General features: G+C 41.4%; 1 protein-coding gene across 1 annotated transcript in view; it reads right to left on the bottom strand.

Annotated features, from left to right (window-relative positions):
• CNTNAP2 (contactin associated protein 2) overlaps nucleotides 1–15,004 on the bottom strand; it is a 1,977,252-nt gene that overhangs the window by 705,581 nt on the left and 1,256,667 nt on the right. The window contains exon 12 of the mRNA XM_045496029.1: nucleotides 13,498–13,617. Within this exon, the coding sequence (XP_045351985.1) occupies nucleotides 13,498–13,617 (120 nt within the window). The remainder of the gene's footprint in view (nucleotides 1–13,497; nucleotides 13,618–15,004) is intronic.

The raw sequence follows: 15,004 nt of genomic DNA, 5'->3' as shown, positions 1-15,004 counted from the left end.
TGCACAGCTCGAACCCACGAACTGTGAGATCATGACCTGAGCTGAAACCAAGAGTCACTTAACCGACTGAGCCACCCAGGCATCCCGAAAGCATCTACCCTCTTATAGAGAGTTGATAATAAGTGCTAAGAATTATGACATCCTTTAAATAAAAGGGATATATTAATAGATATTTAAGATTAATAGATTTCCATAAACTTAAAAGTCATGTTTCAGAAACTATTTACTTCTTATAGTATTAAAATAAGGGATTAAAAACAAGTAAAGGGTTTCCAGATTAGGATGGTGGATATACATGGCATTTAACTTCTAAAAAATCACAGTTAGAGTATATGTTATATATACACATAATCTGTGTGTGAGAGAGTAAAAGGGAGAGAAGTTAATGATTGCATGAGGGCAGGAGGGCTGTACTGGGTCTGTACTGGGCACACCAGGACATGTGGTAACTTACCCTGAAGTTTAAAGTCAACAAGACCCTGCCACTCTTTTCTTCCTAAGTTTATTTACTTATTTTGAGAGAGAGAGAGAGCATGCATGCAAGTGGGCGAGGGGCAGAGAGAGGGAGAGAGAGGATCCCAGGCAGGCTCCACACTGTCAGCACAGAGTCCCCTGCAGGGCTCAAACTCATGAACCATGAGATCATGACCTGGGCTTAAGTCAGACGCTTAACCAACTAAACTACCCAGCTGCCCAGACCCTGTGACTCTTAATAACAAACACATAGGTAATCATTATGAGGAATCTGAGGAAAGCTGAGGAGCCTAGAAATAAAGGGGAAAAAGAAAAAGAAAAAAAATGAAAAAAAAGATATTTAGAGAAAATGAAGAAAAAAGATGTCTGTTATCCTTGAGATGTGAGCAAAGGCTATGCATTCAGGAAGCAACAGGAGAATGCCATTACAAAGGAACTTTCCAGGGGGCGCCTGGATGGCTCAGTCCGTTGAGCAACTGACTCTTAATTTCAGCCTAGATCATGATCCCAGGGTCATGGTATCGAGCCCTGAAATGGGATCCTGGAGCCTGTTTCCAATTCTCTCTCTCTCTCTCTCTCTCTCTCTCTCTGTGCCCCTTCCCCCATGTCTCTCACTCACTCTGAAATAATAAATAAATGAATTAATTAATTTAAATAATTTTGTAAAAAGGAAGTTTTCAGGAACAAAAAAGAGTTCTTCGATTGAAGTCATGATGAAAAGTCATTCTAGAGGGAACAGAAATCAGAAGAGACAAAATCACAAAGAGAACAACGAAAAGAAGTGTAAGGAGTTGCCAGCATGAAAGTGAGCACTCAGCAAATGGATGAAATAGACATACTCTAAGGTATGTTGTGAAATTTCAGAACATCTGGGACAAAAAGAACATGCTAACTTCCAGAGAGAAGGGGGGGGGGTTCCTAGTAAAGGATCATGAAGGGACCAGAGGGTGTGTGGTGCTGGAGAGAGAGAGAGAGAGAGAGAGAGAGAGAGAGAGAGAGAGAGAGAAGAGACGAGACAGAAACAGAGAGAGATAAGGCTGAGGGAGACAGGGATCATGGGAAGCATGAGATTCAGCACAGGGAGAGGTGAGGAATTCCCAGCTGAATGACACTAGTGTGGCAACGTGAGGTTTCACGATGAGAGCATGCCCCAGACACAGACAGCAAACAGTAAGGGGGGGGGGGAATGTAGACACATCAGCAAGATGTCCACGACCATTTTACAGTCTCTTAAAAACTGAGAAAGGACGGAAAAGCAGAAGGGGCCAAGATGGTTTCCAGGGAAGACTGAATAAAATAGACGTACAGACAAGCAAAGAAGAAATGACGACGGCGACGATGATGATGTTGTTCTTGCCTGGTCTCACTTTTTAATGCTGACTGTCTTTGCTCAACAATATTACTGAAAACAGGACATGATGTGAAGGGAGATCAGCCCTAACAGAAGACATTCTGTCCACCAATTAAATAAAGACATTTTTGACAACTTTGTTACTTCCTCTCTTCACAAATGAGACAGATGCTGCCATGTGGCAGTCATTTGCAGGACACCGATGAGCTTTAGGGCATTAGCTTAAGTGAGTCCCAGGTAATATGGTTCCAATATTTGCCAGTTTAGGCAAAGTGTACTATTGGTACAGTTTATTGTAACTTTCTCAGTTGCATCGATTGGACCAAGCTAAGGTAAAACAAGAAATTAGCTGCTCTATGAGATTCTCTCAACAAAATTGCAAGAAACCTTTTGATATGGAAATCTGTTTACTCAGAAGGGATGAAAGGTGACCCACAAAACCGAAAAGGGTAGGGTTTAGAGAGAGAAACCCAAACGTACTGGCTTGAGGTCAGGCAGGGGAGAGGACTTCCTAGGGCAGGCCTGTGCAATGATTCTCGTGTTTTTGGTTTCTGACCATAAGGCAAGAAGCTGACCTTAATTGGATCTCCCAAGGTGTTTTCCCCCCTCCTTCATGCCTGACCAGCTGATTACAGAGGACTAGATAAGAGTCTCAGACCCCAAATGTCAGATGACTCAACAGCCCTTAGCTATAGACAATGTGAAGCCATTCTTGGCTACGGAGGAGGCAGGGGGAGATCACATAGCAAAGGCATTACTTAAAAAAAAAAAAAAGAGGTTAGAGTGGAAGAGAGCCAAAGCATAAGAGACTCTTAAAAACTGAGAACAAACTGAGGGTTGATGGGGGGTGGGAGGGAGGGGAGGGTGGGTGATGGGTATTGAGGAGGGCACCTTTTGGGATGAGCACTGGATGTTGTATGGAAACCAATTTGACAATAAACTTCATATATTGAAAAAAAAAATAAAGCACCAAAGGGCAGTGTATTTAAAATACTGTCTAGCAGGGCGCCTGGGTGGCGCGGTCGGTTAAGCGTCCGACTTCAGCCAGGTCACGATCTCGCGGTCTGTGAGTTCGAGCCCCGCGTCAGGCTCTGGGCTGATGGCTCAGAGCCTGGAGCCTGTTTCCGATTCTGTGTCTCCCTCTCTCTCTGCCCCTCCCCCGTTCATGCTCTGTCTCTCTCTGTCCCAAAAATAAATAAACGTTGAAAAAAAAATTAAAAAATAAATAAATAAAATAAAATACTGTCTAGGAAGGCGTGTAAAAATATTCGGAGGTGGGTGCATTTGCATCTGGGGTACCTTTTTGGAGGCTCCAGACGTGACCCTGAGGATCCAGTTATAGCTCTAAAGCTGTTTCTTCTTGATTTTCCATGGCATCCCATACTCCCTCCCAGACCCTGTCCCATGGCATGGGCCTCACCCCACCTCTAATAGCGTTCCTCTCCTTCTCTTGATTTAAGTTCGAAACCCATTCGAGAGCTTTTGTGGTATTAACCTATCACTGTGACTGGCACACAATGAAGAGGTTTGAAAGAGAGCCTGGCAGATGAAAGCCATCTGTGGAATAAAAGTATGAATCCAGAAGGGAGTCTTGGGCAAGTGGGTAATCAGTTACGGAGAAGAGCTCTCTTTTCAGGCTGTGTTTGATCAGTGAGTTGGTTCCTAGATTTTCAATTGAAGCTGTATGAACAGAATTGAATTCAAAGATTTATACTGATTGTGAGGAACTGAAATAGCTGAGCGCGCGAGGCGGGAGTTGCTGAGTGATTACAAAAGTTTTTTTTTTTTTTTTTTTTTTAACAAAGACAGTTTGTGAGAGGTCGGCCAAGAGGAGAAGACGTCCTAAGAGAAGACGCCAAGGAGAGCTTTTCTATGTGCAGGTTAACAAAGGAGGAGGTGCACTGGGTTAGGAGACCGAAAAGGGAGAGAAAAGGCCTGTGATGAGAAAAAATATAAATGAGCAGAGGGAATAAAATGGAAGAAGCCAGTGTTTTGAGGCTTCCACTTGAGGCCACGAATTTATCAGAGAAATAGTTCATGACACATGGGAACACCAAGGGACTGGAAGCATAGTAATGCCCGGTCTGCGGATGTTAATAAGCCTAACAGAGAATAGGGGGGGCTGCGTGTGTCCTCATTTCTTGCTGGTTTCCTTGCAGAAAAGGGAAGAATAAGGCACTGTGATCAAATTAAATATTACGCACTATGATCCCCAACACAATTCCATTCAATGCCGTTACATTCTCACACCAGATTTGGTTAGATTCGGAGTAAGATTTTACATTGACAAAATAACTAGATATTGGCAACAGAATTTAAATTATCCTTAAAGTTGGGCTCAAACCCTAAGGGATGGCTAACCTAGGTAGATAGGAAATATATGACTTATCCTATAAAGCTCTCAGAAAACTATAACTTGTAGTTGAATTTAGAGCTAAAATTGATAATAATTGCTTAATGGTTTCGATTCTGATTTCATGTAAAATGTGTTCTCTGATTAAAAACCCCAAGGCATTCGTTGCTCAATTAAGAAGTAAATAGTTTACAGCAAAAATGCTGTCCAAACCACAGATAATAAATTAGAGCTGTGTAAGGAAGTTTTGATGATAACAATCACGGAAAGATATGGGTAAGAGGTGCTCATTTTGGAAATCATATTACAGATCATACTACAAAATGCAAAATGAGGAGTAGTGTTTGAACCACACAGACACATGCACACCCACACACCACACACAAGCATCTGTGCACATGAGCGTGCGCACACACACACACACACACACACACACACACACACAAACTAGGACCTCTGGTTCTGAATCATACAACCCTAAGAAGTCAACCTCCATAACTTACTAAGATTTGCTGTGACTTAGGGCTTAGTATTCCTAGTCATTACCTACCTTGTGGGGTTGTTGTGAACTACTGGATGATGAATGAGTTAACACGGGTAATCCACCTAGAATACCGCCTGACATTAAGTTTGCCTCGAGAATATATACAGCTTCAAGTATAAAATGCAAAGCCTTTATGACACATTTCCTACCATGTTAGTAACTCATATCTGGAGCTGGTAAGCAGTTTTTATTCTTTTAAAATCATATTTTCAAGATTTCCTAAACTGAACAATATGCTAAAGACTCTAAGAAAAATGATAATAAAAAAAGCTTAATATTTTACACACTAAACGTGGCACTGTTACTCAAAAGATAAGAATGAATGCGGCTGGAATTATGAATACTCCACAAAGGTATTCGTAGCTAGGTGTGGTGAGAAGAATACAAAGATGGCCCCCAAGATTCCTGTCACCCGGGGTATACTCCCTGCTAGGCCCCACCCCTTGAATGTGGGTAGGATCAGCGAGTACGATGGGTCATAACTCCTGCAGGTAGGTCCCTCTACGTGGCAAAGGTAAAGAGATTTTGCGGATGTAAGCAAGGCCCCCAATCAATTGACTTCCGTTAATCAAACAGGTAATTATCCTGGGTAGGCATGACCTACTCGAGTGAGCTCTTGAGAGACAGTCTGGAGACCAGAGAGATCCATCAACTGCCAAGCTGTGAGAGGGACTCACGGCTGGGACCTGGGAGCAGCAGCCTGGATTTGCTGAGAGCATCCACAGCCAACAGCCAGGAAGGAAACGGGGCCCTCATTAAAGCTACAAGGAACTGAATTCTGTCAGCAACTTGAGTGAACATGAAACAGGATCCCAAGCCTCAGAGGAAATCATGGCCCCTCTGACCCCCTCATTTCAGCCTGTGAGACCTGAGCAGTGGGCCCGCTAACCCGTGGCCGACTCCTGACCGACGGAAACGTTGACATAATAAATTGTGAGCTGCGAAGAAAATGAATATGATCGAGAAGGACCCGCTTTGCTTTGCTGGGGGGAAGGGTATATGAGCAGGAACGGTGGGGGAGGTTCACGATACTTCCCAGGAAGCCACGCGCACCACCAGAGACTCATTTCCTTTACTTCACTGCCGAAACTTCTGAGAAGCATAATAATAAATAAAATGATATTACCGAGTGCAAGTACTTAGGAACTTGAGTAACAAGCTCTCTATAAATATTAGATTAAAAAGACATGAACAGCTTTTACCATTATAGAGGATAATAGAATTTGATCAGCTAAATCCCAGGGCTTTATAAAGCACAAATTATGTAAACAAGCTTAATGGCTTTTTTGATAAAACTACAAAACTAGTTCTAGGAAGAATACAGGAGGTGTTTGGACCTCCAACTTCACACGCTACAGCACAGATGCTTACTGAAATTTAAAAAAATTAAACACGAATGCAGAGAGGGTTATAAAGAACATGAATTAGCGTACAGAATATTAAGAAAAACATTGTTTTTGATTTAGAGATAAGGAGTAAGTTTCTTACTTACTGAGGATAATGGCTGGATCTAGCTTTATATACAATTGTTATTAATCAGCGGGCAGAAAGAAGCAAATGAAGCTTCAAATATAAAAGTTCAAGGTTTCTAGGAAGAGATGTTGGTAAACATCTTAAGAAAATAGAACTAGGAGCTTAAATGTTAAAAAAAAACTGCACGGATAACAGAGGTAAATACTCAAAATATATGATAGTTTATGTTCATGAAAAGTCATATTTACAACAGCAAATTCTCAGAGAGAGGGTCAGAGTGGAGAAAGAGGGTCACCTCCTGGCAAGGGTGACCGTGCCTACGTTGTATAATACGCCCTAAGATCCAAACAAGAAAACCAGGCTTTGGCTTGCGTAGAACGATGTCTTCTTCCACAAAAGACTTCAATGGATACATTTTCTCCTCAATACCAACTCCACAGTACTTGAAGTGCTCTGTCATTTAGGGTACCCCCTAATTTCCAAGCCATGTAGCCCTGAACTGCAAATAGTCAAAAGAAGAATTGCATAGTAGGAGACCTGCCTCATGATAGAAAATGAGGAGTGCCAATTTATGTCAGACTTGGGCAGGAAACGAGTAAATTCAAGCTTATTTGAGATAAGAGGATTCTGTCTCTAGGTTATTTGACTGCAAAGAGTGACATTTTTCTTTCATGTTCCATAATAGAATTTTTCTTTTTTTCTTATCCTCTCTTTCTCCCTCTCTCTCTCTCTTTTTTTTAATGGAAGTCAGTGTAGAGATCCTCTCACTTCAGTCCCTACATTTCACTTACAAGGAAACCAGAAACTGAGATAGTGCTCAAAGTCCTACAGGGCATTTGTAGAGTGGTACCTGCCTATGGCACAGCTGTACCAGGCACGCCCCTTTCCTAATGTGGCCCTGGCTTTCTTTGTTCCACTTCATGCAATTAGCCAAGGCAGAAACCTGGGCATCGTTTTCAACTCTTATCACACCAGCCACAGTCTGGCCAGCTCGACTTCCTAAATATCCATGAAGTCAATCCCCTCCTTAACCTGACTGTCACCACCTTAAATCTCAGTTTCAACTCCTGGATTACAACAGGGGTTTTCTAACTTGTCTCCCTGTTCTTTGTCTAGGTCTCCTTTGGAGAATTCTACTCAAGGTCATGCTTTGGCAACTGGGTGGCTCGGTCATTATGCATCTGACTTCAGCTCAGGTCATGATCTCACAGTCGGTGAGTTTGAGTCCCACATCGGGTGAGCACGAGCCCTGCTTCTGTGAAAAACAGGAACCCCAGGTGAGCCGTGCTTTTCTCTCTCTCTCTCTCTCTGCCCCTTGCTCACTTGCACGCTCTCTCTCTCAAAAAAAAAAATATATAGTATTATCAAATGCTTGCTTTTCCCTCAGGACCAAATTTCAACTGCTTTTGCATGCCGTACAAAGCACTGTATGAGTTGATCAATTTTTCCCACCCCCTCCGCTACTTTTCCAGGCCCCACAACACCCACTTGTTCTTTAAGACTCAGCTCATGAGTCCACTGTTTTGTGGGAGATTTTGCTGGTCCCTGAGTCTAGGGTAACTGCTGATTTTAGGGTTTCCTAGAGTTGTCCATGCAGACCTTTGGAGGTTGGTCACTTCCAGCCATACCACATTCCCTGCCTCCTGCTTGCCATTACTTGTTATACTCAGGTGCATTGCCTTGTTCATGATAGACATTTTCATTGATTCAGTCACTCTCCATCCTCAAAACTTGTTTTCATTCTCTAAGACCCAAGAAGTCACTTCAACATCCACAGGGATGACCCATTTTTCCCCAAAATGCTCTTAGATGCTCTTTCCCCACTTACTCTCAATTACATTCTCCTAGACGCCTACCTGTTATTTAATCATCAGAAAACTGATCTCTGCTGAGTTCCTGAGAGCTCATTCCCAAGATGCCTTTTCCCTGTTTACATCAAGCCCTAAGTGATATTACTTCTCATATATTCATATGCTAACAATTAGCACATTTATACCTAACCCAAATATCCTTTGTAAGGTCTTACTGTAACTGCAAAATTTGATTCTCAAGTTAGATGGTATACAGCACCTCACATTTAACTATGCCAAAACTGACTTCTTGAATTTTCTCTAAATCTGTTCTTCCCTTAATTGTCCACATCTCCCAATGGCACTGTAATTCACCTAGTCATTCAGTCCACATATTCGGGAGTTATTCTTGATAACTGTCTTTAGCTATGCTCACCCAATCTGTCATCCATCCTGACAAGTCTACCTTCAGAATAGATCTAAAATTCATCTCTTTCTCCTCACTTAAACTGTGACCACTCTAGTTCAAGAAGGAGATGATGCTTCCTTGGACTTTCACAAAAACTCCAGAACCAGTCTCAGTGTTTCTACTCTGCGACTCATGGCACCCCCAATGGTAATTTTAAACAAGACCCTCTCCTTCTCCTGCTTAAAACCTTTCCATGGAGTCCCACCCCCTGTGCTGAAAAATAATTGAAAACATAAAAAGAAAGCTTTTCTATGTACCCCCACCCTTACTGCCTGGTCTGCTTTGGCCCTGCCTATCTGGGAACTTCACTTTGAGCCCCTCTCCGAGGCTCTCTATGCTCCAGACTCTGGCCACTCGGGTCTCAGGTTCTTGGAAGGAAACAATCTCTTTCATGCCTTGCAGAGTTAATTTACAGGGCTCATTTCCTCCCCTCACCTTCCTGAGTGCTTTGTCTCTTTTCATACTTTAGATTTTGGCTAAAAAGTTGCTTCCCAAGAAAGGCATTATCTAAAATCCAGTATCCAAAGTAAATATGTCCTCAGAATTCCATTACTTTTCTTGATAGAAAAATTACTTATTTGTTTGCCTTTTTTAACGTTTATGTATTTTTGAGAGAGAGAGAGAGAGAGAGAGAGAGAGAGAGAGAGAGAGGCAGAGTGTGAGTGGGGGGAGGAGCAGAGAGAGAGGAGACACAGAATCTGAAGCAGGCTCCAGGCTGTGAGCTGCCATGAGGCCACATTCGAACCCACAAAGCATGAGATCATGACCTGAGCTGAAGTTGGACGCTTCACCGACTGAGCCACCCAGGTGCCCCTATTTGTTTGCTTTTTAAATGTGTTTTATTATTAGTTGTGAAGGCATTTGGTTATCCACTTATCTCACATGGCACAATTCCTGATGCATAGTGGATATATAAATTAAAAAAAAAAAGCCTGGAAAAAGGATTGTAGAGGTATCCTCAAACACTCTTACTGTTTTTCCATAAAGACTGTGAAAATATTCACAGTCTTTGGGATTTTTTTGGTGTGTATTATATATTTTTAATTAAAATTCTTCCTTGAGTAATATAGATCCATACGCAGTTGTGATAAATAAGAGAGGTCTCTTGTACCCTTCATTCACTTGACCCAGTGGTGCCACCTTATAAAACTACAGTACAGCATCACAACCAGGATATTCACAGTACAGTCAGGATACTAAACATTTCCATCAGGACAAGAGTCCCTCATGTTTCTCTTCTATAACCACACCTTCTGTATTCCCACCTATCCCTCCTTAACTCCCCAGCAGCCATTAAGCTGTTCTCCATTTCCAAAATTTTGTCATTTCAAGAATGTTCTATAAATGAAATCAGATAGTATTCAATGTTTTGAGACTGGATTTTTTTTTTTCACTCAGCATAATTCACTGGAGATTTATTTTTCTTGCATTGGATCAAGAGTTTTTTTTTTTTTTTTTTTTTTTTTTTAATGCTGAAGAGTATCCCACGGTATGGATGTACCAAGTCTGTCTGGCCTTTCACCTGTTGAAGGGTATCTTGGTTCTTTCCAGTTTCTGGCTATTACCACTAAGTCTGCTGTGATAAGCTGCATATAGGTTTCCATGTGCACATGTCCTTATTCCCCTGGGGTACATGTCCAGGAATGCAACTGCAGGGTCAGGTAGTAGTTGCATGTTTAGTTTTTAAAGAAACTATTATTAGGAATTGGGGATGGAAATAAGGATGATTTTCCAGAGGTATTGTAAAGAAGAAATTGAGAATATAACAGAAACAGTGAGCTTAGGTGACCAAAAGATATCAGCAGGTTGAAATTGTGGACTGAATCGAACAATAACATTTTCTAAAAGGGACACACTTCAAGTCCTCCCCTATGATTCAATATGAAACATAATGAGGATAAGGAATACAGTATTTATTTGATAATGTTAAACAAACAAATACAATGTGGAGACATATGTTGACAGAAGTGTGGTAATAATGATTGTTTGGAGGAACTCCTTGTCCCAAAATCAAGGGAGACTTCCTTTTTTCTGTCAGGACCTAAATTAATTGTGTTTTTGTTTCCTTTGTCCTTTCTTTTAAATTAGTAATTGAATTGACAGTTTAGGATTCCAAAGAACAGATCTAAATCAGAAGTAATTTTCAACAGTGTCTTTATTTTCCACCAAATCTACATCAGATATTATTGGTCGGCAAGGTCCCTTTCCTTAAATTTTTCACATCTCTGTGCAAGTGAAAAGCTCTCCCCCATCCCACCCCAGCCATAGAAAGAAAGAAAAAAAAGGATGATCCCTGCCAAGACATTGTTTCTTTCCCAGAGAAGATATTTTGCTCCCATTTTTAAAATATGTGATATATTCAACAGTGGTAACACCCCATTATGCTTGGGTCGCTGAGAAGTAGGACAGCTCTACTCTTTCACACAAGTGTTCCAAAGTAAGGTGCATATTCACTTTCTCCGGATACAGAGCGATAGATATATCAAGACTTCTAGGATTATTCATGCTGTCATTCCCTCCTCCTCTTCAACATAATATTTCTTGGAAATGCAACAGCCCAAACCAACCTGTGTAGTACCATGCTGTCCTAATAATGTCAAGTTCATGTTCTTTCCAGATGAAGAAAGGGTTAATGGGTGGCAAAAGGCCAAGAATGCCAGCTGGCCTTCAATGGTCCCTGACACGCTGGTGTTCATAACTATCTTGAACGATACAAGAAGCATATTCTGGGGCGCCTGGGTGGCGCAGTCGGTTAAGCGTCCGACTTCAGCCAGGTCACGATCTCGCGGTCCGTGAGTTCGAGCCCCGCGTCGGGCTCTGGGCTGATGGCTCAGAGCCTGGAGCCTGTTACCGATTCTGTGTCTCCCTCTCTCTCTGCCCCTCCCCCTCTCATGCTCCGTCTCTCTCTGTCCCAAAAATAAATAAACGTTGAAAAAAAAAAAGAAAAAAAAAAAAGAAGCATATTCTTACTGTATAAGGTGGTACTGTACTCTTTATTGTCCGGATGTGTTTAGAGTATTGGATTAAACTATAATCATATTTTGTATATATTAGAAGAAATAAAAATCAGGATTCTTACAGATTAAATCCAGTTCTCATCGATTATATTTGAGTTCAAGTAAGATTAAAATGAAGGTAAACAAGAAAGGACTTGAGTACACTGACAAGTACAACCATCAATATGCTCTTACGTCAAGCTTTCTGGTACGTGGGTTTCTTCTCTGGGATATGTTTAGAGTTCTTGGCATGGAAAGAGAATTTTGGGAGGACAGCTACCATTTTGCCATTTTCTCTACATACTATATTCCTGTCTTTATCATTCTCCTTCTGTTCTGGGCCATGCCTGGCTTCCTGATATTGCGGGGAGTCCTCCACGGGGTTTGCTTCCCCTCAACGCTGTTCGGGGTTCTCCCTTTGAGTGGCACAATCCTATTTCCATTTCGCACCTATGTTGGGGAATGTCATCGACAAGTTGTGACTACTGATTGTCCGTAAGCTGAACCCAAGCACTCCGAGGCTTCTCACTTCCAAATGTCAACTTCTCCTGTCCTTGGAATGTGGGTTCCACTAGCCTTTTCCTCTCCTAGAGGTTGCTCCAAGAACAGAGTTGAGATGGTGATGCGATGCTGAGAACACCTGTATGGTACATGTGACTGGACCCAGTTAAGGCCTCTTTGGAAACTTCTAAGAATTTGCTGCCATCCTTGTGCTTCTTAAAACTGCCACCTGCCAACCTGGAGTGACCTGCCTCTCTCCCTGCCCTCCGGTTTCAGATTACACCAGAAAAGTTCCCTGGAGGGTTGCGAACCAACAAACTACTCAGTCAAAGTCTCCAGAGGTTGAGCCAGTAAGTATGGAAAACAAAGACAAGAACAAGAAACCCGTGATTCTAAAGCACTGCCAGATTTAAGAACCATTGGCCTCAAACAGATTTGTATTTAATCTTGTCTGAATAATATAAACAAGATATTTAACTCTCTAATCCTTCAAAAAATAATAATACCTTGCTCATGGGTAACATTTACTGAAAGTCTACCATGTGTCAGATAATATGTGAAGAACCGTATGTACATTATCTTCTTTAACTTATGTAATAATGTTATGAAGTAGATATAGATATTACTAATAACCCATTTTACAGACAAACATACTGAGGCTTATTGAGTTATTAAACTTAATAAATAATGTGCCCAAGATCGATGGAGCCAGGATGTAAACCAGGTAGTGTAAGTAAAGAATTCATCATGGTATCTGACACACAGTAGACAGATCATGTACTAATCATCATAAATAGCATCATATAATCATCGTTACTGTTATAATCAAATGCCTCAGCAGTTTCCATCAAATGCTGATCCTCTCCTGGAGCCAGTGAATAGTACATGCCCCACACTTTTCTACTTTGGAGGGTAAGACATTACTAAGTATCTGATGGAAAATCTGTTCTTAGACATCTGTATATCTTACACATTGTGGGTGTTTACAAGAACCCCACAATTTCATTTCATAACCCTGAAATTTAATATGGAAGTAAAGAAAAACTAGGTTCTCTTCTGATGTAGAAAACTCCAGATACATTTTGTGAAAGGTGCAGGTGATGCCAGAATAGGATTTCAGTACCCAGAAAGTCTCCTTCTGTAACTGGGGGGCCCAGGGAAGCTCTGGAATGGTCCATAAGCTTCCCCTCCCATGGGCAGTATGGACAATCAAGCAGTCCACGTTACTCGTAGAGGCTGCTTCATGGGTCAGTCCTTTCTATGGACTTCAACCTTCAATTTCACTTTCTGGGTTTTTCCCCTACATTCTGATATTTTAAAATTATGTCCTGCTCAAGTCAGAAGGTGGACTTAAAAAAAAAAAAACAGGTTAGAAGATTTTATTGTAGAAATACATTTCACCGTTTTATGGAACAAATCCAACAATACATAGCTTATTACATGCTGAGATAAGAATGTGGCCCAGAAGAAATATACCTGGGTAGTACTGTCCATGCTCAACACGTAGAAAAGGAATGTTTGTGAAACATAAATATGGCACTGTTACCTGTCATGTTGCAGTAGACTTTCAGAGGCCCCAGCGGTCCACTGCCATCAGGATCTATCCAGTAGTAATTTGATGTCTGGCCCAGGTGTTTGTATGCTTCACAGGAAGGCTCATAGATCGCTGGAACAGAATAGCCTACATGAGAAAGGTGCAGCGCAAATGGCTCCCCAGATAGGTGCCCCAGCCACATCCAATACTGGCCAGCCACTAGCGAGCAGTATACCCTCCTGTTGGGAGTGGCATTCTTTTTCTCTACACTTAAATTCATGATTTGGTTCTTACTCTATAAGCCTTTTTGACCTAACAAAGATAGCGAGTTCCTGCTATGGCTTTATAGTTGGAAAAAAATATAAACCAAACAATAAATTGTTAAATAAATGTAATGTTGCATTAGGGCTCATGATCGTTGAAAAAATATTTAATCTGTAGTTATTTATATATGTCATATCCTTACTGTAGGGGGCTTTATTTTGAAAGGCCATAAATATTGGTTGTTTTGTTGGGCTAAAGGAAAAATCCCCCCCCCCCCTCTCTCTCTCTCACACACACACACACACACACACACACACACACACACACACTTTTTTTTTTGCATAGATAGCATAAATTTTCCTCAAACAGCATGGGATTTCTAATCTTCCTTCATTTAAGAAAAAAGGAAAGACACATCCCTGCTTCATTTTATTATAGGTGTATTAATTACATCACATCTAGTTTTTGTGGAAAGCTGACATCAATGTAATTAAATTACAGGTTCCTTTTCATTGTTTTCCCTTTTGTTCCCATGCTCCCAACACATTTTCTTTTCTCACAGAGACTGCATCTGTTTTTAGAATACAAAATGGGCGTTTACATGCCCCCTTTGTAGTTACAACTTCTGGAATACCATTGGGAAGACTTTTTAAGACAGCTCCACACTGACATTTATGATGACTTTGAAAGATGTCTTTCCACACTTGCTCTTGGCCAAAAGGCCGAGAAGCGATTGAAAGAGGTCTTTCCAAAACTAAGAACTCCTTCTGGTAAAGAGCTATCATCAGATGCACACATAGTACAGTCTTTTGGGAAAGTGCACTGGAATTCACATGGCTGGGATCTGTCATTCTTCAACGACGGGTCTGATTCCAGGACCTCCCTTTTTCACTTTCCTCTCCTCTTCCATGTTCTCCGTGCCTCCCTTTGGCTGCCTGTAGTTTCCTTGCCAAGATGTTAGGCCTCCGATTCTATTTCACGTCAACAACCACACACCAGACTAAAACAATTCTCAAATGCTTTGTTTTACTTAACCCTCCTTTCCTCCTTCCATTCTTCCTGCAGATTATTGAGTACCTATGATGTGCTGAGCAGGGATTAGGCAACACAAATACAACTGTAAGCAATACAGATAAAGAGCCTTTGGAGTAGGGTCTGTTCACTAATTATTGTGGTATTACTCACGCATTAAGGTGCCACTGGAAGGGGTGAAGATGGAAAGTTATGCAGGGCTCACACGCCTTTTGTCCCAGTG

The sequence above is a fragment of the Leopardus geoffroyi genome, chromosome A2 (genome assembly GCF_018350155.1).
Source record: "Leopardus geoffroyi isolate Oge1 chromosome A2, O.geoffroyi_Oge1_pat1.0, whole genome shotgun sequence".
NCBI lineage: Eukaryota > Metazoa > Chordata > Mammalia > Carnivora > Felidae > Leopardus > Leopardus geoffroyi.
The sequence above is the reverse complement of the archived record's forward strand: the minus strand, read 5'-3'. Positions and strand labels throughout refer to the sequence as shown.